Raw genomic sequence first — 22,448 nt, 5'->3', positions numbered from 1 at the left:
AAATTGTTTTGAAAAGCCAAGCCTAAAATAAGAATAAAAACACAAAAATTTTCGCAAAAAAACAATGGACTAAAATGGAGTACAATCAAGAACCATTTTTATCACTCAAGATATCTAATTAAGAACTCACATCATAGAAAATCAACAACAAACAATGGACTAAATGGAGTACATACTTGTGATTGAAGAAGAATCTGGTAGCTGCGCTAAGGTGGTTGAGACCGGCGACGGCTGGGCTGAGGTGGTGGAGAGCGGTGGCGGCTAGTTGAGGTGGTGGAGTGAGAGCGATGACTGCTGGCTGAGGTGGTGGAATGAGAGCGATGACTGTTGGCTGAGGTGGTGGAGTGCGACGGCGGCGGTGGAGGGGTGGTGGAGGAGAATGAGCTGTTCTAGGGTTTTAAACCTGTGTGTTTGTTGGTATCAGGATAAAAAGAAAAAGGGAGAAGAGGTTAGAAGAGGACAACCCAAATCTGCACCAAAAAGAGGCCGCGCAGAGATTTTTTAATGAAAAGTCTTCGAGAAAACAAATAGTCTGTTGACCCAAACGTCTAGTGTGACTTGCCCGGATCAGACATAAGGGTAGACGGAGTGGTGCGGGGAATGCATTCGGGGACATGCTTTCACCGATCGGTGATTGACCCCGCCCCTTTTTTCGGTTATTCGGTGACTCCTTTTTCGGTGTGTACTCACCGATTGTTTGAGTGGGATTATTGAGGAATATAGCTGTTAATCAGAAATAAAAAAAATAAATAACTCAAACACACTAAAGTGATTGAACCATACCCTTTGATTGAGTGCAAAATAAAAAGTGGAATGGGTACTTGATATGATATGATATGATATATTGGCTAAATCCCTAAAGTGATACTCTACACCCTAAATGGTTGGAACTCTTCCCTTTTTGTATCGATTGCGTTGTACTTGTACTCAGCGAAGCGTCCCTACTATTCAACCACAACACAAGCAGAGTCATGACGCACTCCTCTTGTGCGTGTGAAAACCCAGAACAACACTGAACCCCAAATTCAAGTTCCCGGTATCTCCATTCTCATTTCTCACCATAGATCATCCTCAATTCCTCCTACACTTCACCATCCAAATTTCAAACAATCATTCTCTCCACCTCTTCAATTCAATTTTGCCACTTAAATTCACCGATTAACTGTCGGTACGTCCACAAATGCTTCTAACTTGACTTTACGCCTCAATCTGAAATGATTTTGACTCTATTTTATGCAATGCGTGTTTAATATTATATAATGTCATACTGTATCGGCGATCCTTCCGATCAACAAGCATTTAATATATAATATATAATGATAATGATATTACATTACATGAATGTGTTAGCTAGGGTTTCAGTGTTTTGTTAAAAGAAGCATTTTGTCAATTGATTTAGAATATTAGGGTTAGGTTTTCTGATTTTATTTTTGCAAGCGATAATTGTGGTAAAACAATGTAGAAATGTTATAAATATGACTTCAGTTTTCGAATGTCAGTAGAAGATGATTGCATGTAGGGATGAGATCAGTACCGAATCAGTACGGTACCGCAAACTACCGTAATTGAAACTGAGCTCAAATTTATACTGAATACGGTACCGAGTATTGGCTGTCAGTGCTAGTACGCCGGTACGGTACCAGCATTGTTGAAAACATCGAAACATACGAATACCGAAATAGTTGAAAACAAATACTGATTGTTTGTCTTGTGTGGTTATTAGACGTGTGTAATGGATGATTATATGGATCATAGCTCTGGGGAAGACAGTGATGGAAATGATTCGGAAGTAGAGGAGTATGCAGATAAAACGTATGAAGAACTAACGGGTGGAAAACACAGTGTGAAGTTATCTGATGTAACTTTCACTTGCCCATTTTGTACGAACAAGAAAAAGCGCGATTACCAGTATCAGGACCTATTACAACACGCGACCATGGTGGGAAAAAGCGATTCGAAAAAACGAAGTGTGAAAGAAAAAGCAAGTCATTTAGCGCTTGTGAAATATCTCGAGAAAGATGTTATGGAAAACACCGGTCCGTCACAAGCGAAAGATAATGTTGACGTTGACCATCTTGCAGAGCATGACGGTGATGAGATGTTTGTATGGCCATGGAAGGGTATTGTGGTCAATCTCCCTATCGAGTTAAAAGACGGGCGTTATGTGGGAAAAAGTGGTTCGAATTTAAGGGATACTTTGACTACGAGAGGGTTTAATCCCACGCGGGTGATTCCGTTATGGAACTTTCGCGGTCATTCGGGATCCGCGCTTGTCGAGTTTAAAAAAGACTGGGTGGGGTTCAACAACGCGATGTCGTTTGAGAAAGCGTATGACGCTGATCATCACGGTATACGGGATTGGAAGGTTAATAAAGACGATCTCAAGGATGAGATTTACGGGTGGGTTGCGCGATCCGATGATTATAATGCGACTAATGTTATTGGAGAACATCTTCGTAAGATTGCGGATCTTAGAACCATTTCGGATATAATGGCGGAAGAAGATCGTAAAGTCGATAGCTTGGAATCGAATTTGAAAAATATAAACGAAGTGAAAAAGAAGCAGTTGGAAGAAATGGAGAACCAATATGTCGAAACTGAACACTCGCTCAAAGAGCGTATTGCCGAAAAAGACGTACTTGTTCAAAAATATAATGAAGGTTTGTGTGTTTTTTAGCTTCACATCTACAGTTATTGTGATATAACAAACTTGTTACTTTTTTTTTGTATATGTCAGAGCTCAAGAAAATTGAGTCGGGTGCACGAGAACATATCCAGAAGATCTTTAGCGACCATTTAAAGACGAAACAGCAATTGGAAGACGAAAAGAGAAAACTTGAGCTTCAAGGGCAAGAACTACAGAAACGTGAGGCGAATAACGAAATCGAACAAAAAAAGCTAGCTGAAGAAATTGCACAGGTGTGACACTTTTGCGTATTTCGTTTTACGTTCGTAAATGCGAAACTGAAGTTGCTTTCTTTTGTTCTTTCAGAATGCTGTACGGAATAGTTTGCTTGAGAAGGCATCTGATGAGCAACAGAAAGCCGATGAAAGTGTGATGAATCTCGCAGAAGATCAGAAGGTTAAGGATTATATTTTTTATATTATTATTATTATTATCAGGTTTTGAGGTGAATTTTGCTGTTTTTGGTATAACTAGTGGATTATCACCCGCACTCCATTACGGGTTCGAAACATAGATAAAAATAAGCAAATCGAAGAGAGTTAAAGTTGTTTGATGTTTTAGTTAAGGGAAGGGAAGCATGTCATTATTAAAGTTGAGGGGCTAAAGTTGTTTATTATTAAAGTTGAGGGAGGGGCTAGAGTTGTTTTAGTTAAGGGGCTAAACATACCATTATTAAAGTTGAGGGGCTAATCTTTTTTAGTTAAGGGTCTAAACATGTCATTATTAAAGTTGAGGGGCCAAAGATGTTTGATGTTGACAAAACAAAATAGCCTTTTAATATAAGAAAGCCTGCCGGGAGAATCAACATGTGTTTGTCCCGTTTGCGTTTGATACCTTTGGTGGTCTCGCTCCTGACGTTGTACGACTCTTGAATCGGGTTCAAAAAGTCGTTAATAGTAATTCTTCGTCGCTAAAGGTTTCAAACTTTGTATTTAGTAGAATTGGTTTTTCTATTCAAAAGGGGGTGGCGGCGCAACTTGTTGCCCGACTACCTGCCATTGTTTTGTAATTGCCCTTTTTCGTGTGAAACCCAAATAAAATATTTGTTTATCAAAAAAAAAAAAAAACTTTTTAATATATATAATAATTTGTTGAGTGTCGACTTCAGAGGGAAAAAGAAGAGTTGCACAAGAAAATAATTATGCTCGAGAAACAGTTGGATTCAAAACATGCAGTCGAGCTGGAAATAGAAAAGTTAAAAGGGCAATTAAACGTTATGAAGCACATTGGTGAAGATGATATGGAGACTTTAAAAAAAGTGGACGAGATACAGAAGAACTTGCGAGAACGAGAGGAAGAACTCGACGATTTGGAAAGCTTAAATCAAACTCTCGTTGTTCAGGAACGCAAAAGCAACGATGAACTTCAAGAAGCTCGTAAAGAACTGATTGAAGTGAGCACGTTTTACTTTTATTAGTTTATAACGGGTCCAAATGGGTCGGGTGAAAATAGCTACGGTTGGGTTGAACCAAAATGTTTTGTCCAAAAGTATTATTTTTGGAACTATCATATCACTATATCAAATTGATTTATATTATTTCAGTAATGATCTATTTTTTAATAAAGTGATGAGAAAATGCCATTTTCGTCCCTGAGGTTTGGTCAGTTTTGCGACTCTCGTCCAAAGGTTTGTTTTTTCGCATCTGGATCCAAAAGGTTTGAAATCTTGCCATTTTCATCCGGCTCGTTAACTCCATCCATTTTCTCCGTTAAGTCAGAGTTATTTCCGTCTTTTTTGCTAACTTAAAGGGCAATTCGGTCGCAAAACTGGCCAAACCTCAGGGACGAAAATGACATTTTACTCTAAAATGATTTATAAGAATTTATGTATCAAAAATATAGTTTGGGTGACTTTTGTTTTGTTTGACCTAATTCCATTTGTTATTTTTTTATTATACATATTTTGACCCATTAGAGATTAAGCATAACTCAAATTAACCCATCCATTAGTAATTGGGTTGTAAATGCATGTGAAAATTACTCTTTTGCAGGGCTTAAAAGAGTTACCAAAAACAGCTCATATTGGTGTGAAGAGGATGGGAGAACTCGAGAATAAACCGTTTATTGATGCCATGAAGAGGAAATATGACGAGTCAGAGGCGGAAGATAGAGCGTCGGAATTATGTTCCTTGTGGGAAGAGTTTCTTCGCGATCCGAATTGGCATCCGTTCAAAGTCATCACTGTTAATGGAAAATCTCAGGTATACATGTGATTAGAGGCAGTGGCGGATCTTGCCCGTTGAATGTGCCAGTGCCGAAAGACACGGGCACTAAAAAAAGCCCAGGCAAGCCCGGGCCAAACATAGTATATATAAAAAATTTCGATCGAAATGCGGAAAATTAACACTACGGCCAAAAAACTTGCCCGGGCCGTGGCCCTGCCAGAGCCTTTCTAAGATCCGCCCATGATTAGAGGTGACAATTTTGACGTATATATAAGTAGAGGTCAGTTAACGTACAAGACCACCTTATTGTGCGATGCGTACGCGAGCATCTCAACCACACATCTAATCTAATCTAGGCCTTCAATCGAATGCGGTGGCACAATAGCAATTAATTTTGCATAATTGCGCCCGTCATTGCATTATTATGCACGTTATTTGCATAATTACGCATGGGTTTGGTTAAACCCTAATTATGCATGTTATTTGCATAATTACGCACGTTATATTGGTGGTCGCGTACCGTCGCACGTTAAGAGCCTTTTGTATTTAAACCTTTCACTATATAAGTAAATGACCGACTTGGGGTTTATTTTATCTCTAACAGGCAATGTTGTAAAAATCCCGACTAGGTGCCGATTAATCCCCGATTAGTCTCTGATTAATCAAATTAATCCCGATTAATCCCCATAAATTCCGATTAATCGCTAGTCCCCACCCCGCCGCCCGACTAGCGACTAGCGATTACTACAACACTGCTAACAGGCCAAGCGGGTGGTTAACGTTCAGAAAATTAGCTAAAAAGAGATTACTATGGTGTATTTGTGTAATGTTTTGTATAATATCTCAGAAGTTATATAAATTTTTTTGTTTTTATTTTTATACAATGGGTGCAGCGTGTGATAGATGAAAATGAGGAAAAACTGAAGGGGTTAAAAAGAAACTACGGGGGAGAAGTTTATAAAGCTGTGGCTACTGCGTTAACAGAAATAAACGATTACAATCCGAGTGGAGCATATGTGACAACAGAGCTATGGAACTTCAACGAGGGCCGGAGATCTACGTTAAAGGAAGGAGTTATGTCTCTTTTAGAAATGTGGGAGATGCACAAACGAAGGCGGAACATGTGACAGGGTTTCACGCATGTTACGTTAGAAGGATGCTTTCTGGTGCTGCGAACTCCAGTTTCCGTCTAGTTAATATAAACCAAACTGACAATATTTAGACCTTCTAAAAACCTTTCTGTTTAAATTGTCTTCCTATCTAGGATAAAAAAATGGTAGTTAGTGTGATACAGGTGTGTGCATGGGTCGGGGTTGGGCTCAGAACGTAACCAGAACCGAAATTTCAGTTTTTGGTTCTAGGAGGCCAGTGGCGAAGCTTGAGATTTCCGACCGGGGGTTCGAAAATGTATATAAAAAAATTCTATAAAACCGGGGGGTCAAAAACGTATATAAAAAAATACTATAAAACCGGGGGGGTCAAAAACGTATATACCAAAAAATTTCTATACGAAAACTACATACTCTTCACTAACGAGCGAAAAGTTCGTGGGGTCGGCTGACCCCTCCCGCCCCCACAAATCTACGCCCTTGTAGGAGGCTGTTAGGTTTGGGTTTTCAGTTTTACGTATGGGTTTGGTTTGGTTTAGTTATGGGCCAGTGTCTGGTTTTACATTTGTGCTTGAAAAAAATTGGTCCAAAATGATGAATTTTGGCCTGAAACGTTTTGTTAATCATATGTTATTAGAAAAACAGTGTTAACACAAAATAGTACATAGATCATCATATCCCACACAGCCATACTAGACTTTATGAAAAAAAGTTAAGTCACTGAATATTAATTAACAATGATAAAAACACTTAACAAGGGGTACAGACCAGTGGCGGATCCATTAATTTTTTTTACTGGGTTCACTTTTTTAGATACTCCAATTTCATATGACTGAACATAAAAAAATTTCGGGTTGGTTCGACAGTTCGGATCGGGTAAGGTTCATTACATAATAAAAGTGCGATACAATAAGGAAAGAGTAAACTGCTAAAATCGTCCCTGTGGTTTGACTCAAATTGCTAGATCAGTCCAAAATCAACTTTTTTTGCTAAAACAGTCTCTGAGCCTAGTTTCTGTTGCTATTTCAGTCCAATAAATTAACACCGTTAGAACCTCCGTTAATGAATGGGTAAAACTGCTAAATTCGTCCCTGAGGTTTGATTCAAGTTGCTAGATCAGTCCAAAATCAAGTTTTTTGAATTTGTTAATTATAAACTTATTTAGGTATATAATTTTTCTAGACTTGCATTAATTTTTTGAATTTGTTAATTATAAACTTATTTAGGTATATAATTTTTCTAGACTTGCATTAATTTTTTGAATTTGTTAATTATAAACTTATTTAGATTATAAACTTATTTAGGTATATAAATCATTAATATCACAAGAGAAAAAAATCCTTTTGTTAGTTATTTTGAAAAATTATTTGTTAGTTATTTTGATTATTATTATTATTATTATTATTATTATTATTATTATCATTAAATGTTTACTAATTATATACTTAAGTATTTAAATAAGATAATACTTAATTTAATTTAAATAAAATTAGTTTTAAAAATATAAATGTAGCTTTTTTGAAGAGCGTAATTTAACCGGCCCAGCCTTAAATACTGACTTTATTTTGATGTTGTTGTTGTTGTTACCATGTAAATATTTAGTATTTATTTAAGGATTTAAATAAGACAACAGTTAATTTAAACAATATTTAGTTATGAAAAATACAAACATTATATGTAAATTTAAATATTAAGAAATTAACATAATTTTTATTTGTTTTTATTTAAATCGTAATATTTAATGTTTAATATTTATCAATTATTTTAATTTAATATTTGTATTATAAAGTTCTTTTATTCATTTTTTCTACTTAATTAAGTGGTTTCTTATTTAATAATACTTATCATTCAGGTGAGGTCGGACAACATGTCGTGCCAGAACAAGTCTCATAAAAAGGATTATTTTGGTTTGAGTCAAAACGGGTTCGGGTCAAACCAGTGTTTAAGACAGGTCAAATAAAATTGCGCTATCCAAAAGAGCTACATTCTGTTTATATTTTTATAACTAAACACAAATTTAAATTATATATTTAGGGTAGACTTGTAATTTATCTTAAATTTTAAGACATTTAAGAAAATATATAATGCATTTGGTACAAGTATTGATGCATTAAGAACCTGTCATTTACCATTTTTTTTCTCTTGTGATATTAATGATTTATTCAACGAACATAAATATAACTGGACCCGCCTTAAATAAGTTTATAATCTTGTGATATTAATGATTTATATACCTAAATAAGTTTATAATCTACATAAGTTTATAATTAACAAATTCAAAAAATTAATGCAAGTCTAGAAAAATTATATACCTAAATAAGTTTATAATCTACATAAGTTTATAATTAACAAATTCAACAAATTAATGCAAGTCTAGAAAAATTATATACCTAAATAAGTTTATAATTAACAAATTCAAAAAACTTGATTTTGGACTGATCTAGCAACTTGAATCAAACCTCACGGACGAATTTAGCAGTTTTACCCATTCATTAACGGAGGTTCTAACGGTGTTAATTTATTGGACTGAAATAGCAACAGAAACTAGGCTCAGGGACTGTTTTAGCAAAAAAAGTTGATTTTGGACTGATCTAGCAATTTGAGTCAAACCTCAGGGATGATTTTAGCAGTTTACTTATAAGGAAAAGAAAATCGTCATTACATAATATAAAATACGACAGTCTTTACACTCTCAACGAATACTTTTGTAATAACTCCTTTTCAATGTAACAAATTAAATAAGTATATAATAGAACGCAAACTAAAATAAATATATTAAACAAACGAACATAATCAAGCGAACGAACTAGACAAGGTTGATTAGGGACATAGGATCAACTGTGGAGGTATCATACATTATGATTTATTTGTTAAAACATTGTGACCTATTTTTCATATTCATACATTTTGGTCTTTTTGAATCATAGTCAGATTTAGTTTTGTGTGTAATTTAAAGAAATAAAAGAGCATTGAACACTGGAAGATAGTTGAAGAGGCTTTTCAATACATTGCAGATTGGTATTGGTACTCTAATAAAAGATCATGTATAAGGCATTTAAAAGCAATGCCTTCAACTGCAGTTCCATACAATACGGGCCTGACAAAAAAATAATGATGATACCATTCAAGTAGGCAAAAAAATAATGATGATACCAATGGTTAATCCAAGTAGGAGACTTTGGAGTTCTATGATTCAGGATCTTCTTTTTTTATTTTAAAATAAGTTTGTTTAAATGTAATCTGAGTCCTGTTGATGAAGCTGTTGATGTGGTTTGTTACTGTTAGATGGTGGTTTTAATCCCATGGAACAAAAAGAATAATAATTGTTACTGTTAGATGGTGGTTTTAATCCCATGGAACAAAAAGAATAATAATTGCCTCAGACAGGATTCTAACCCAGGCGTTTTGAAAAGAATAACATGGATTAACCAGTGGAGAACCAAAGTTTTTTTGTTTATGGGTTCCCTTTATATTTTACTTATGGGTTCCTTTTCAGTTTGCTATATATATTTGCACTAAAAATTAAAAACCGAACGGGTTCCTGGGAACCCGATGTTTGTTAATAGGTCCGCCCCTGGTACAGACGAGACGAGCCTTGTAGAGCCTTAGCCAGAACTCAAGTCTAGCATCTGAAGCTCGCTAGGCTCATCAAGCCTTAGTGTAATATTAGTTTTTATTAATATTTAATAACATTTACCCATTATTTAAAGTTGTCTAGTAAATGATCCGAGCCAAGCTTATTTAAACTTGTTTACGAGCCGAACCCGAACAAAAAAATAAGCTTGTTTAGTAAATGAGCCCGAGCCTGAGCCCAAACTTCCCTTATCGAGCTCCTGAGCCTAAACAAATCTATAATTTATGTTATTTTTATGAGTAAATTACGTTTTTGGCCCCTGTGGTTATATCACTTTTACTATATTAGCCCAAAATAAGAATTTTCAACATATCTGCCCCCATGGTCTCTATAACTAACCATTTTGTCCCCTAAATCTAACCATTTTGGCCCCCATGGTCTTTATAACTAACCATTTTGGCCCCCATGATCTCTAGACTTAGGGGCTAAAATGGTTAGTTTTAGAGACCATGGGGGCAGATATGTTAAAAATTCTTATTTTGGGCTAATATAGTAAAAGTGATATAACCATATTGGCAAAAAACGTAATTTACTCTATTTTTATTTAATATATTAATTAATTGATAATAAACGAGCCGAGTTCGAGAACTTACCAACGAACCGACCTAGAGCTATGAAAACAAAACTTGACCTGAGCCTAGCTCGAGCTCTCGTAAGCTAGTTAATCAAGCTCGAGCTTGGTCAAACTTGGACTCAGCTTAGCTCGTATACACCGCCAGTGATTTTTATATTAGAGAAAGTTTAATTATAAAATAAAAAAAAGCACTTTGGATTTAAATAATCTCAAATTCTCAATTTCGTCGATAATAATCTCAACTCAGTTATTTGCCGATAATAATCCGAACTGGTCCACTTTTGGTCGATAATAGTCTGCGTTCAAAAAAGCTTAACGGAGTTAAGTTTTTTATTTCTGAATTACAAACCGATGTTTTAGGACTTTTGATTAGAACGAGGATACGAGTTGATTGATGTAAAATTTACCTCGAAATACTGCCCCAAACGACGAAAACGGTGCTTCAATTCGGGTGTTTAAACTTCCAATTAACAAAAATCAAGCCATTTGGGGCATCATTTCGAGATAAGTTTTACATAACCCCGTTAACCTATTTTTAACGGCGGACTATTATCGGCCAAAAGTGAACTAGTTTGAATTATTATTGGCAAATAACTAAGGGTGTAAGGGGTGCTCACCTAAGAGGTGAGTCCCCTCTCTTACGCCCAACCAATCCTCGTGTGCCACGTCAACTCCCCTCTTAAACTCCCCTAACACCCTAAATTGATGGCGGCACTCCCCTCTTAGGTGAATTGGTTTTTTTTTTTTTTTTTTTTTTTTTTTTTTTTAAAAAAAAAGAAACTTTTGATTGGTCCCCTCTCCCTCTTTCCTCTCTCTCTCCTCCCCCTCTCTTCGGCAGCTCCCCACCGGTTTGTTGCCTCTCTCTACCTCACCGCAGGAGTTGGCGGCACCATCACTAATCGGCAAGAGGGGTACCCGAATGGTTTTCGCTGGGTACCCCGCCCACCCTAAGTTTGAATTATTAGCTTAAAATTAGGAAAAATTACAAGTTTTGTCCTTTATCTTTATATCACTTTTCAGGCGGTGTCATTTTTAACGAATGTTGACAAGCGGTGTCCTTTACTAGGTATTTTGTTGCAAGTTTGTTTCCTTTACACCCAACCCAGTTAAAAAACCCTGTTAATTATTGACAGGCGGTGTCCTTTACTAGGTATTTTGTTGCAAGTTTAGTCCTTTACCTAGTTATTTTGTTGCAAGTTTAGTCCTTTACACCCAACAATTAACAGGGTTTTTTAACTAGGTTGGGTGTAAAGGACTAAACTTGCAACAAAATACTCAGTAAAGGACACCGCTTGTCAACATTCGTTAAAAAGAACACCGCCTGAAAAGTGGTATAAAGATAAAGGACAAAACTTGTAATTTTTCCCTTAAAATTATTTAAATTCAAATTGCCAGTAAAAAAAAAAAACTTGATTTTTTCCTTAAATAGAAGTAGGAACCTTCCACGAAACGACACCGTATTGCACCAATAATCATAACCCTTAAGAAAACCCTAAATCGTTCACAAGTCTATATATACAGCAGCCACAATTACTAGTTCACCAAATCAACCACCGCCGCAGGCGTTTGGCTTCACCGATCTCTCTTCTTCCCATCATCTCTTCTTCTTTGTTATTTATGTTTGTATCGTTTGCATTTGTTGTTTTTGATTGTAAATAGAGCCAGACAGATGTTCAGCATCTGTTCTTTTTCCCTCTATTTAGGCACAACAATGCGTATATAAAACGCCTGATTCTTTTTCCTCTACGAGCTTCTTGGTTTAGTGGAGGAGGGAGGATTAGGCAGCGGCCAGACAACCGTAGAGATGGTTTCCACAGATGAACAGTTTTTGCTATCTGTTTGTCTACTAAATTCTATCTCACATCTTTATTCTTTCTTAACCTTTTCATTTTATCTTTATTTTTACCTTAATTAAATTCAATTCCATTCATTTTCCTTTGAAAATGGACATCTTCATTTGTCAATTGTAGATACAACAATGAAAATCTGGTTTTTTCATCCTGTACAAAATAACACAAAAAGTTACAAAATGTAAAATGGGTGGTGAAAAAACAATTTGGTTCATCCATTCTTTTTTGGTATTTTGATGGGGTGATTGCTTTCGGTTGGTAGCTACTCGGTTTGTTAAGGTACCGACATTTAGGATAATAACCAAAAAAGAAATTCCAAACAATAGGGCGTCATAGGCCCAAAAGGATACTGATATGCCTTTTTAATTGATAAAAACGATAAAGACAAAAAACTAAACCGGTTCTGATAACATCGACATCGGTATCGATATTGTCCAGTATGGTATAGGTAGGCACTCGCTATAGCTTACGACTCAAACAGAACAACATTTTGAATTGAATTAAAAAAAAAAAAATAAATATATACTTTTTTTTTCATGCTACTCGAATCTTACTATATAATAAAAGAAACCACTTGATTGACACTTGTTATCATATTAGGCGATATATTGTTTTAGGGTAATCTCTTCTAATTAATTACTTGGTTGACACCTGTCCGATAGACGCAGATACATCGTAAACATTGAATGTAAGCCTAGATTTATATGTAAAATTTGATGTAAAATTATTTAAGCTATGATCAAAATACACATTTACTACTATTTAGAAACGGAAATCACAAGAAACATACCAACTACCATTATAGAAAAACAAACCGTATTCATCAAAAATTGTTTCTACTTTATCCACATCAGAAATTACTTGAAGACTTTCTTCAAAATGATTTTGGCTTGATCCAGACAGTAAACAAAGGTGCATTTCTGAGATGGTTGATACCATTCGGTTTGGTGAACTTGTTTCGCCATTCATTAGCAACATATGTATACCAACCACCATGATTCTCAGGGCGAAAAAAAAAATCTTGATGGTATCAACTCCATCAAGATTCTGTACGGTCATCTTCAAAGACATATCAACACGAGACATATCCGTGACTTTAGCATTCTGACCCTAAAAAGAATAATAAAATACCAATAATCAACATCAAATATACAACGTATTTGTAAATAAGAAATGCATAAAATAAAGAGATAACATAACTTACAAAAACGCCCCCGGAGCAAAATGATCTTTCTAACTTTATTCAACTTTGTATTGAAGTAGTTAAGTGGGTGTTTGGCATTCCTTCTCAAAAGTAACTTATTAACTTATATAAGTCAAAAGTGAGAAGTTAGAAATTCTAACTTCTCAAAAATGACTTCTCAAGACATAAAATCCTTTAAAATAAGCTATCCCAAACACTCAACAAATAACTTATTAACTTTTATAAGTCAATAAGTCATAAGTTGCTTCAAAATAAGCTAACCCAAACGCCCCCTAAATTGTAATCTGAAACTTTAGTATCTATTCTAACTTATTAGCCAACCCAACCTTTTCTCACCTACTCCTTATACAAAAGTCAAAGCAGACCTTCAATCGTTCATTGTAGAATTTAAGAATTAATATTTTGTGTGAAAATTTATATGAGAGTAGGGATGAGCATGGTACTGGACCAGTACCACCGGTACCGAAAACGGGGAAAACGGATACCATTACCGACACCAGTACTTGGTAAAGCGGTTATCAGTATCAGTACATAATATATCTGGTACGGTACCCGTACCCAATACCAGATGCTCATCCCTACATGTGAGTGCAGAAATGAGACCATCATATTCTCTGTGTACTTGAACAAAAAGGTTATTTGGCATAGGAACGTAAATTTTACATCGCACTACAACCTATGTTTGAGTTATTGTATTCACAACTTCTATATAACAAAAGAAAATTAGCCAACTTAATATTGTTCACATTCTCGTTCATTTTAATGGGTGAGATAAATGTAAATCACCTAAACGCTTGTAATTAAATTATTAAAAATAATCACTTTAATCACTTTAAATACACATATCCAAACACTTTTGAATTCTCGATTTAAGCTCGTTGCATACAACAAAGTGAAAAATGTCATATGATTCACACACTCAAGATTAAATCATGGCAAAAGGATTCACATAAGTAAACCTAACAAACATGAGTAAATTTGATAATCGAACTAAGTACCTTATCAATGAACCCAAACATCACAGATGAACAAACATTGATTGTATAGCCACCTCTCTCATAGAACGCTTAATTCCATCAATCACATATTTCTCAAACACCAACACCCAAATTCCATCAATCACATATTTCTCAAACACCAACACTTCCTTCACCTACCAATCCCTGAAACAATCACAGTTGCACAATAACCACTCTTATTCTCTTCTATCAAAAAGTTAAATATGATCATAGATTGCAAATAAAGAACATAATTAGGGCCAGAATTCATAACAGAGGTACGCAAGATAGCGTTTGAAGATGAACTGTCAGAGTGAAGGTGGACCTGCCATTAATTGGTAAAAAAAGCTCAAAATTAATAAAAACACCAACAGAAACAAACATCGAATGAAGCCTCCTCCTAATTAAAGGGAGAACATATGTGGGGGAAGTGTTCTTTTTTTTTCAGCCTATTGATATCGAAAAAATGTACCTTTTTTAGCCCACTGAAATCCAAAAACCTTCTTTCCCACTGCACTTGACTTATCATTGTTGACATATCTAGTCTAGTTGATACCGGTTATGCGTACATTACTATAAATGTAGTTAACCATTTACACTCTTATAAGTATGGGTTTTGAGCTTTCTAAGTAGGATAAACGTTTACACATTTGCACATTTGCATGCTTCAATTTTGTAGTCATCGAGACTCCTAACAAAACAAAGATTATATTGTAAGGCTTGACTTTAAACAACGCAGTAAGAATTGTAGGCATATAACTCATGAACATAACTGATATAATATATCACCCATACCAGGTCCCTTTTGACCCATTTGATTTTTTCCAGTTTTAAATAGTATTTTATAGTTTACTCACTCAACCCAAAAATGGTTGAAACTGCTACTTATAGAAAAGAGCAAAGGTTTCAGACATAAAGCAATAAAGTAGTGAAAATTCACTTCTTTTGCAAAGTGCAATATGAGACTGTAATAACTCTCACTAAAATTATTACTTAGTATGTTAATTGTCCAATAAGGAAACCCTAATTGAGAAACCCAAGTAATTCTGCATAAACCCTCAAATTTTCAGAACAATCTGAATCAGGATCAGGGCCCCTAAAACTCAGGGGGGGTAAACCCTAATTGACAATTATCTTTAAAATACGCTGTCAAATTTGAGATTCGTTCGAATAACAACTCACCAGGCCTATACCAGTGACTAACCTACCCTACCCTACTTTGACACTCCAGGCGACACGCGGCAAGTACCGCGGATTCTTCCGCGACTAGCGGGAGGCGCCAATTTTGGGTATAAATAGAAGGGTCTGGCACTTGCATTTTGTTGTTCGTTCGACGATCAAATTACAAATATACGTTGAGATATAGTCTAATTACTACAAACACACACGAATCACTAAACGCTGCCGCGATAAACAGGGTAATAACTCGATCGCTATTACGATTCAACGTCCGATCGATTGAAACTATCCAACGAATGTTTAAGTGCTGCTCAATTTGGGTTTATACTTTTTCATTCGTCGTTAATTCGATGGATGTTTAAGTATCGCACTTTGTCATTTGTTGTGAGGGTTTAATCTCGTGAATTGTCGTAAATGCTGTATTAGTTACTAACCCAGTTCGTGTGCATTGTTATTTAAATTAGGTTAAACAAGCTAATCAGTAGATTAAACTCTGCCCGCATAAATCTGCAATGTGAGTCATTCTCTTTTTATCAAATTATTTTTAAAACCCTATTTGCTTTCCAGTTATAATTACAGGGATTAAGTCTTTGCAAAATCTTAAATTACTGTGCACATTACTGTTGTTTTATCAGATTAGGTGGGAGTACCTAAATTACTGGCAGTAAGTGGGGTATTGTGCACATTACTGTTGTTTTATCAGATTAGGTGGGAGTACCTAAGTCATGATACATGTCACTTTTAGGTGAACGGACCTAAATAGTGATACACGTCACTGTTGGGTGACAGGACCCAATAGTGATATGACCACAGTCATAGATCCGGTCGAATGACAACTGGACCAGATAATTATAAGATAGGAGCAATTGTAATCGCTCTTAATACTGTAAATTATAACTAAATATTGTTTTAAACAAAAATAATGATTCACTCAGTATTTCCCCGCTGACAAAACCTTTTTCAAACATGTTTCAGGTGATTTGTTGTGATCCAGGAAAAGTGCCGTGAAGCACTACAAACTTAAGGAAGTGGCTCAATGTAAATAAATAAAGAAACATGTTTTGTAAAATAAAGATTTCCCAGTGAAATCCCCTTATTGTAAATTACAGGGTTTCATCCCTAAATTATGTAATAAAGTAAACGAGCATTTTTAGTATTAGAAGATCCTGTATTAAAGACTTCCGCTGTCGCCTAAATTAAATACCACGGGATTTCCTGTCCCGCGTCTCTGGACCGGGTTAAATCGGGGCTAGGGCCGTGACAGGAAAAGATGGTATCAGAGCCACTGATTTAAGCAAATTAAGTATTCAGCAAAATACTTAATTCTACTGATTGCCATTCTGTGATTATGTGTTTTATTAACTGACTATTTGTTAGTTACAGTATGGGTAAACAAAGACTTTCGGCTATCTATCATAAATTAGATACTTCACTTAAAGAAAAAGGAACTTCCTCAAAATACCCAGCAGATATGGAGGAAGGAATATTTGTCCGTAAAGCCCGGTTTGAAAAGCCACTTTCTCCTAATAAAAGAAGTTTGATTATTAGGAAAAGTCAGGAGGAAGGAAAGAAATCACAACCCAAGAAAGTGAGGTTTAATCCGGAAACCCAGGAAATAGGCAATAATCCACCTTGGGAAGATAAATTAGATGAAAAATGGGCAGATTTTTACATGCTAGCAACGGTAGCAGTAAATGCCAATCTTTAGAAAACTATTAGTACCCTGAACCAGTATTAGCACCTACATTACCTACAAGCCAGAAGCTCTAAAGAAAAGTTATCCAGTAAATAAATAAGTTACAATAAACCTTAGTGTGTTTTGAATTTCAGTTATCTTTTGTATTGAATTAGTCACATAGTATGCAATAAAACTTAAATGTTTATTTATGCAATTTTGTTATAAAATTTTTAACTTAGCATTTTGTGTGCATTTTGCATATATACTAAACAACATGAATGAGTTATTTGAAGCCCTTCAGAATCTCAATCTCTATCCTGTACCAATAGAAGTTTCCAACGACTTCACTGGTTACATTGCTGATTTGGAGGAACCTATGGAATTTCAAGCTCCACCTTCGGAGAAAGCAAAGCCTAAGAAAAGAAGAAGATATGTAGGATGGAGGAAAGTGCACAGGAGGAAACCAGTAACTAGGAAATGTAACACCCTTGTTATTATTTTAAAGGTTTTCGTATAAATAACGAAAATAAACATGTAATTACTATTAAGTATCCTTAGAAAATACGGGTTTACTAAAACTTTTACAAATTTAAAAGTTTGAACAACTTAATGTAATTGGATTTGTTGTTTTAAAGATACGACAAAACGCCGCGCGGAAGCTTGTGTCTTATCGTCTTCGGTTCCTCATCGAGCTTGATCTTCATCCGGGCACTCTTGGCGATCACCTATGATCAAAACCAACTTAAAAGTTAGTTTTGATAGTCAAATATTAAGTTCAAACAAGTACAGGGGTTAAAATGACAAAAATTAAAAATTTTCCGGAGTTAGGGGCGTCGCATGACGCCAAGGGCCTAGGCGTCACGCCTAGCCCTTGTTTTCACAGACTGTTGCCTTCAGCTGTTGCTGTACATTCCCAACTCACCCGATTTCACGGAAACGACCATAACTTCTTCGTTATTGATCCGTTTTACCCGATTCTTTTTCCTACGCGTCCGTAATTTAATTCTCCATCTTATGGAGTTAAAATCCAATATCCAACATAAATAAATTTTGAGACTTTCAAGCCTTCGACTCGTTACCTTTTTATCAAATTTTACCCGTTTATGCATTTTATCAAACAAACATATTTGTTTGATTCCTACATCACCTACACTTCTTCAAATAAATGTTATATACCATATTAGGTTCTAATTCATAGGTTTATTACACAATTTAAACCCATTTTCGCTCGTATGCTTATTTTGACCCGTTAAGGGTATTTAAGCACTTTCGAGCCTAAAATAGCTTTCGATGTCTTCTAGCATTCCGTTACCACATTTCTTATCCTATAATCTCCCACCCCAACTGTATTTAAGGTAGGTTTAATGTGGTGATCGATATAAACCAAATTTTACCTCTCGAATCATTATTTTACGACAAAAACTCAAAGAGTGCCATTTAGCTAATATAATACCTCTTTCAGCTTCTATACTTATTCTAAGTATTTACCTAGTCATAAAACTCGTTTCTAAACAACCTTTAAGGGTCGTTTGTTCCATTTAACCTACAAGGGCGTTTTGGTTGATTATAGTCCTTTTATGACGAAGGACTCTCTCTCAAATTATTTGACCAAAATAACACTTTTAACTACAACAAGTAGACCCGATTTATACCTTGTTTTCATTATCACACCATCAATGGTGACGCAATTATCCGATTGGCTAATCGGTCCTGTTAACACAAGGCTTGACAACCACATTAGTCGCTATTGTCAAATGGTGTTATCACCACCATTCGACCCGTTTGGACTATATGCCCAACGTTATCTATTTAATCAAAAACATTGTTTTTGATTTCCAATTCATATATCCATCCCATCCCGGATTTTATTATCATGCCCCTTTTCTTTTAAACTCTTTTCTTACAAATTCAACCCATTTCGGCTTACGCCATGGGTATTCTTTTAACTTCGATTTACATTAGTCAACACTTGACAAATTTCCATTTTATCCTTTTTATCATTATTAGATTACACTACAAGGTAATCTTAACGGGAATTCATAATTTCTTAAATCATTACATGATTTATTTACCGTTTTGCCCTTTTTGCCATAAACCAAGGTTTTTATCATCTTTATATGTTCCGATTCGTATCGATCGCGTCAGAAACTCATATTTTCTATATTATCGTTATCTCATTTATATCGTATAGAATAAACAAATATTCTACAAAATTGTGTAAGTTTCACTTACCTTGCATCCCGAATACGCTTTTTCTTTATGCTTGACTCCTTCGACCCGCTTCCTCCCCAAGCTTCACCTAGCTTGTTAAGCGCCAACTTACGATCCCCTTGACTTGGTGACCGTTTCTATGTGTTCAAATCCGAATTTGGCCCTTGTTTGATCCTCCAATTTGAAGATCTTGTTGAAATTAGGGTTTGGCTCCATGGGAGCTTGCTCCTGTCGATTACAGAACACATACTTCAAGTGTGTGTTTTGTTGTGATTTTTCTTTTATTTTATAACTTATTAAGTTATCCCAATTTAACCCCTCATGTTTGGTTCGTTATTAAGTAGGCCACAACCTACTTATTTTCCACAATATTCTCACTTATTAACTAGGTTAAATATTCCTAGTCAACTTAGCGGGTTTGGGAATATTTATGACTAAGTTTATTTTAGGTCCCGTTAACTCGGGCCTTCTATCATTTTATTTCTTAAAAGCTTTTATTCACTTTTTATTTATTATTAGGATTAATTATTTAAATCCTAATATTTACCGGGTAAACTTTTTACCACTAACGGTATTTTACCCGTCAGTAATATTAACGTGGGTTGATTACCAAACCCGTTTTTGGGGTGTTACAAGTCTACCCCCCTTAAAGAGGTTTCGTCCCCGAAACCTTATTTACGTAGTTCATTGGTTTAATTAAACGAACCCAGTTTCGTTTTCAAGGCTCTCGTTTCTTTTGGTTAAAAGTTTTCATGTATACTGATGCGTACGTCTTTCATGTGTAAGGCCTCGCGGGCCGTTACTTACAGCTTATAACCCTTTAATTTTTTTTATTGATTGTGTTGTCACTTGACCACTTAGTCTCGTTAGTCTTTTAACAGGTTTATCCCGCGCTTGTGTTATATTAACAAGCGCTTGTATTTGTTATGACGCTTTCTTAACTTTGAATAGTTTTACCGGCTAGACTAATTAGTCGCCGTCACTTCATACCCCGTAACCCATGTTACAACGTGATCATTTTCTATATTTCTTTTCTTGTCCATGATCGTGTCACGTCACGTTTAAGTTTAACTCAACTTTTCTTTATCATACTTCTTCTTTTCGAATGTATCGTCTCGCACCTATCGATGTTAAGACCCATACTCTTTGATATTTGTTATTTCCGAATTCGTCTTATAGTATTCATATTTGTTAAAACGTTATTTCTTACTAAAACTGAATTTTAGTTTAACGTTTTTCTCTTTAACTACTTCAATTACTCATATCAAGAAAATTGACAACCCATAATTTATTCTTTTCCGTTCTCGTTTTACGTGGGGAATCGTAACAAGTTCCCTCACCTTACACTATTGACCCGTAGGTTCCTTCACTTAACCTCGTAGGCTATTTCCTTAAGCTTTCACCTCTTTAAGGCGAGGCCCTTATGATCCCTTTGCTTCAATTCATGACCCGTGGGTCATTTTGGCCCCGTAGACCTTTACACTAATTAATATCCCGTAGGTTATGATGATCCCGTAGATCATCTTTTATTCGAGTCTTTATTCAAATGTGTATACGTTTATATACGCACATGGCATAAAGGCACCCCTTTTTATGTTTAGAATTATTCACTTTTACCTTTTGGATTTCGTTTGACCTTGACCATAGTCTAAGGCTACATTGTTTTCTTTCGAATTATCTTTCCGACTTCGTGACTTCTAACGTCAATTACACGTCGGTTTGCCCTACACTTAACGTTACCCGGTTCATACTTATACTCCTTTACAACCCATTACCCGGGTCCTTCTATCTTATTGTTTTTAGCTTTCTGGTTCACCGGTTTGCGTTTTCCTATTATATTAAGCGTTATTCCTTAATTGACTCGTTTGACTCATTTTTGGTGAATTTTCATTGCTTATGAATGTCAAACTTCATTCTTTATTTGACCCGTCCAACTTTGAAATGGTTGAACGTAATTACCCAAAATTTATGTTTGCATATTCTCATCGTCTTTTAGTCATAACTCATATTCCGAGTCTTTTGACTTTCTATTTCGCGTTCCCGTCTCTTGGTTTACGCATTCGTCCACAATCCTACCCATACATCGGGTATCTTTACCGAAATTATTATCAAGTAACCATTCTCATATGGTTTTAGACGTCATTTTAATTTACTTGGTCGTCTTAGCGAAATCTATCGCTTTTGTTCGACCATGTCTTTTATTCTTTAAGTGACCACCATTGGCGGCCTTATTAATTATGAGTGACGATTATCATCGTTATCCTAGCTTTATTACGACTAAAGTTAACAACCTTGATTATCTTTTTCGTGTGGGCAACACCTTTGTTTTTATGACCCGACGGATCGTCTATACTTTGGTTTTACTTGCCCATTTTGTTCACCATGGCCCTTTCGTCCAAGATGACTTATTTTCGCGAACTTTCTTTTGATCATTCATTTATATCATCATTTACATTAATCCTTGTCCCTTCTCTCGGGCTCATTATCCTAATGTAATACGCTTCCGTCACCCGGCTGTGCGTTTACATTATTATCAACTATTTTGTTCACTTGTTTCATTTGGGTACTTTTTTTTAATTTGTCCCATTCACCCCGTCCCTACTACATCGGATGTAAGTATGTCCATCATAAAAAGTTCATTACATCATGTGTTCGCTACTTACTTGGCCAGAGTAAGCGATCAACACATGACACACGTGACCTTTTCATAATTTCCGCACTACACCCCATGCAAGTGACGCCTCTAATCTTTCTATATTCCTGACTTTCATTGGCAACCATTTATTCAGTTACTTTTTAACAGTTATTTGATTTACATGTTTCATTCATGAACATATACAATGTTTTTCCTTTTTATCAAACTAATATATAATCACATTTGTTAACGTGATTGCTACTTTTCTCAATAGCATTAAATTGAGAGTTTTCCACTTGGATAATTACCCCAATCCAAGTTTCCATATGAACAAATCTTGTTATTCATTTGTTATTCATCATCGTGAATAACACATTTTCTATTAAATTTCTCTTGGAAATCAGGTTTTCCAAGTTCTATCATTTATGTATGCAACCGTCATTACTTACGTGTTTGTTGCATATTACTACTTGTGCAATTTAATTTAAAAGTGTGCACCTGATTATGCTTGCCCTAACGGGCTTT

General features: G+C 35.4%; 1 protein-coding gene and 1 non-coding gene across 2 annotated transcripts; both read left to right on the top strand.

Annotated features, from left to right (window-relative positions):
* Nucleotides 1–871: 871 nt before the first annotated feature.
* Nucleotides 872–6,142, top strand: LOC110922549 (protein INVOLVED IN DE NOVO 2-like). Its single transcript, XM_022166838.2, has 7 exons — nt 872–1,168; nt 1,724–2,660; nt 2,738–2,919; nt 2,993–3,082; nt 3,795–4,079; nt 4,678–4,887; nt 5,745–6,142. Exons 2-7 carry the CDS (start codon nt 1,733–1,735, stop codon nt 5,976–5,978), a joined length of 1,929 nt encoding a protein of 642 aa, XP_022022530.1. The 5' UTR covers nt 872–1,168; nt 1,724–1,732; the 3' UTR covers nt 5,979–6,142.
* Nucleotides 6,143–11,909: 5,767 nt separating this feature from the next.
* LOC118487898 lies at nt 11,910–12,034 on the top strand. Its single transcript, XR_004882835.1, has one exon. It is a non-coding gene; the product is annotated as a small nucleolar RNA snoR143 (small nucleolar RNA).
* Nucleotides 12,035–22,448: the final 10,414 nt, after the last annotated feature.

This window comes from Helianthus annuus, chromosome 15 (assembly GCF_002127325.2).
Source record: "Helianthus annuus cultivar XRQ/B chromosome 15, HanXRQr2.0-SUNRISE, whole genome shotgun sequence".
NCBI lineage: Eukaryota > Viridiplantae > Streptophyta > Magnoliopsida > Asterales > Asteraceae > Helianthus > Helianthus annuus.
This window is presented reverse-complemented; position numbering and strand designations above follow the sequence as displayed.